Source organism: Boleophthalmus pectinirostris, unplaced genomic scaffold, assembly GCF_026225935.1.
Source record: "Boleophthalmus pectinirostris isolate CB_2022bp ecotype Guang Dong unplaced genomic scaffold, ASM2622593v1 HiC_scaffold_5, whole genome shotgun sequence".
Lineage (NCBI taxonomy): Eukaryota > Metazoa > Chordata > Actinopteri > Gobiiformes > Gobiidae > Boleophthalmus > Boleophthalmus pectinirostris.
Genome location: NW_026571404.1, coordinates 859,702 through 862,877, shown reverse-complemented (window position 1 = coordinate 862,877; position 3,176 = coordinate 859,702). Strand labels below are relative to the sequence as shown.

General features: G+C 41.2%; 1 protein-coding gene across 1 annotated transcript in view; it reads left to right on the top strand.

Annotated features, from left to right (window-relative positions):
* exo1 (exonuclease 1) overlaps positions 1 to 2,704 on the top strand; it is a 23,590-nt gene extending 20,886 nt beyond the window's left edge. Inside the window, exons 15-16 of the mRNA XM_055162907.1 lie at positions 1,427 to 1,635; positions 2,405 to 2,704. Of these exons, the coding sequence (XP_055018882.1) occupies positions 1,427 to 1,635; positions 2,405 to 2,465 (270 nt within the window). The 3' untranslated portion in view covers positions 2,466 to 2,704. The remainder of the gene's footprint in view (positions 1 to 1,426; positions 1,636 to 2,404) is intronic.
* The last annotated feature ends 472 nt before the right edge of the window (positions 2,705 to 3,176 follow it).

The window sequence follows — 3,176 nt, the reverse complement described above, 5'->3', positions numbered from 1 at the left end:
TGTGATGTTGTGTGTTGATGTTGTTGTGTTTTGTGATGTTGTGTGTTGTTGTTGTGATGTTGTTGTGTTGTTGTTGTTGTGATGTTGTTGTTGTTTTGATGTTGTAATGTTGTGTGATGTTGTTGTGTTGTTGTTGTGATGTTGTGATGTTGTTGTGTTGTTGTGATGTTGTTGTGTTGTTGTGATGTTGTGTTGTTGTGATGTTGTTGTGTTGTTGTGATGTTGTGTTGTTGTGATGTTGTTGTGATTTTGTGTTGTTGAGATGTTGTTGTGTTGTGATGTTGTGTTGTTGTGATGTTGTTGTGATGTGATGTTGTGTTGTTGTGATGTTGTGATGTTGTTGTGTTGTTGTGATGTTGTGTTGTTGTTGTTGTGTTGTTGTGATGTTGTGATGTTGTTGTGATGTTGTTGTGTTGTTGTGATGTTGTTGTGTTGTTGTGTTGTGTGTTGTTGTGATGCTGTGTTGTTGTGATGTTGTGTTGTTGTTGTGATGTTGTTGTGTTGTTGTTGTGATGTTGTTGTGATGTTGTTGTGATGCTGTGTTGTTGTGATGTTGTGTTGTTGTTGTGATGTTGTTGTTGTGATGTTGTGACGTTGTGATGTTGTTGTGTTGTTGTGATGTTGTTGTTGTTGTTGTTGTTGTGTGTTGTGTTGTTGTTGTGATGTTGTGTTGTTGTTGTGATGTTGTTGTGATGCTGTGTTGTTGTGATGTTGTGTTGTTGTTGTGATGTTGTTGTGTTGTTGTTGTGATGTTGTGATGTTGTGTTGTTGTTGTGTTGTTGTGATGTTGTGTTGTTGTGTGTGTCGAGTTTATCTAAAGTCGTTAGGACTGTGCAAAAATATCAAAATATCACATAGATTAATGTGATGATTCAGTATCGATATTGTGGTCTGCTGTATCGATATATCGCCAAGAGTTTTTTTTTTTTTTTTTTTTAATAAATTATTTTGTTACTGCTACAGTTTTGTTGTTTGTTTGGAGGAAGGAAACTCGTTTATTTGACATTTTCACAGTTTTGAGGATTTAAATGTTTGTTTCATTTGAACTTTGCACAAGAAGAAATTATTTAACACAGAAACGTGATTTAGACTTTAGTTTTTATTGAAATGTATCGAATCATTTTGAAATATATCGTATCGAATCGAAAGTTCACTGTATGAAGGTGTGTGTTGTATCAGCGACTTCTGAATGAAACCAGCTCCAGTCGTTGTATTTGTACTTTTTATTGAAGCAGGAAAATGACAAATGTACAAACTCTGACTCTGCACTGACCTTTAAACATGTTTGATAGTTTTGTTTGATTCTAGAGTTGAGCCTCGTCTCCTCAGCTGGAGTCAGTCACATCACTGTTTGTGTGTTTGTTGTGTAACTGTTTGTGTGTTTGTTGTGTAACTGTTTGTGTGTTTGTGTTTGTGTTTCCTTCAGGCGCCGGGTTTATCTCGTCCAAACTCCAGTCACTCACTCAAACCCACGGCTCTGGGTCCGGCTCGGGTCAGCGGCCTCAAGAGGAAGTCCAGTTTAAACAAACCTGGATCATCTAAACCCGGATCATCCAAACCCGGTGTGAACAATGAGAACAGCCCCGGGGTCCAGGCCACCATCAGCGGACTGTGGAAGAACTTCGGATTCACAAAGTAAATCCACAAAAAAAAACACAAACTACACAAAGATTCTAACGACACAGAGACGAGAGTTTATTTAAAGCTCCTGTGTTCCACTGAACTCACTCATGTTCTTCTGTTCCTGGTCACACTCAGAGCTGGAGTTGTGTTTGTTTGAGTAAAACTTTATTATTCGACTGTTACATCTACAAATCTCCACATGGACATGGACATGGACATGGACATGGACATGGACATGGACATGGACATGGACATGGACATGGACATGGACATGGACATGGACATGGACATTCTCAGCTCCTTTTCCCTTTAGTTCACTCGAGATCTGTGACTCCACAATTGAAATGATCCAGGTGATTCTAGTGAAGGTGTGTGGAGTTTAAAAACACAGTAGAGCACTTCCTGTATCACCACATGATGACATCACAAGGTGGAACAGAGTGTTTTAAGTCTGTAGATTTAGGCTGAGCTCTTCTCTCAGAGTTTGTGAGTTAAACGTGTGAATGAAACAAACACGACTCCAGAAACGATTCTGGAACAAAAGAGCCAAATATTTAATAACAGTAAAAAGTTTCAGGTTTGTTTTTGTGACATTTAAAGAGTTTAATAAATGAATCTGTTATTAAATCGAATCTCATTAAACTGAATCATTTGTGCTTCATTTTTCAGTTTATAGTTTGAGTTGAATTAAACTCAGTAGAACATTTCCTCCTGCTCACGTCTGGTTTAATCATTATTCTATTTCAACTAAAACTAACGTTTGTGTTTTTGTTTTTTTCAGAGATTCTCCAAAGATTTCACACAAAGAGCCTCTGTCTCCGGTCAAAGACAACGTGATGTGACGAGTCCCCACAGCGAGTCCCCACAGCGAGTCCCCACAGCGAGTCCCCACAGCGCCCCTCCCCACAGCGAGTCCCCACAGTCCCCACAGCGAGTCCCCACAGCGAGTCCCCACAGCGAGTCCCCACAGTGAGTCCCCACAGCGAGTCCCCACAGCGAGTCCCCACAGCGAGTCCTCACAGCGCCCCCCCTCACAGTGCCCCCTGTCTGTCAGTGACTTTATTTCACCAAACTGTGTTTGTAAAACCTGAGTTTAAATAAACTGTTTTATCAACAACCACAGTCTGAATATGTGTATGTACAAACAACACACACACACACCTGTCACACACACACACACACACACACACACTGTCACACACACACACTGTCACACACACACACACACACACACACACACACCTGTCACACATGGACAGGTGTGTGTGTGTGTGTGACAGGTGTGTGTGTGTGTGTGACAGGTGTGTGTGTGTGTGTGTGTCATAGTTGTCGTTTGCGTCACTCTCGTGCTCTTGTGGAATGTCGTGGTGGTGGTATGGTGCGATGGCTCCGCCCCTTTCTGCTGTGGAATGCGTTGGCTCCGCCTCTTTTCTTCTAAATACGGTCACTTCCTGGAAGGTGGCAGCGTGTTTCACATATTTGAGATAAACTGAAGCGGACGTGTCCTTCTAAAGCCTCGGACTCCACTCACACGTATTTGATAAACTCTGATA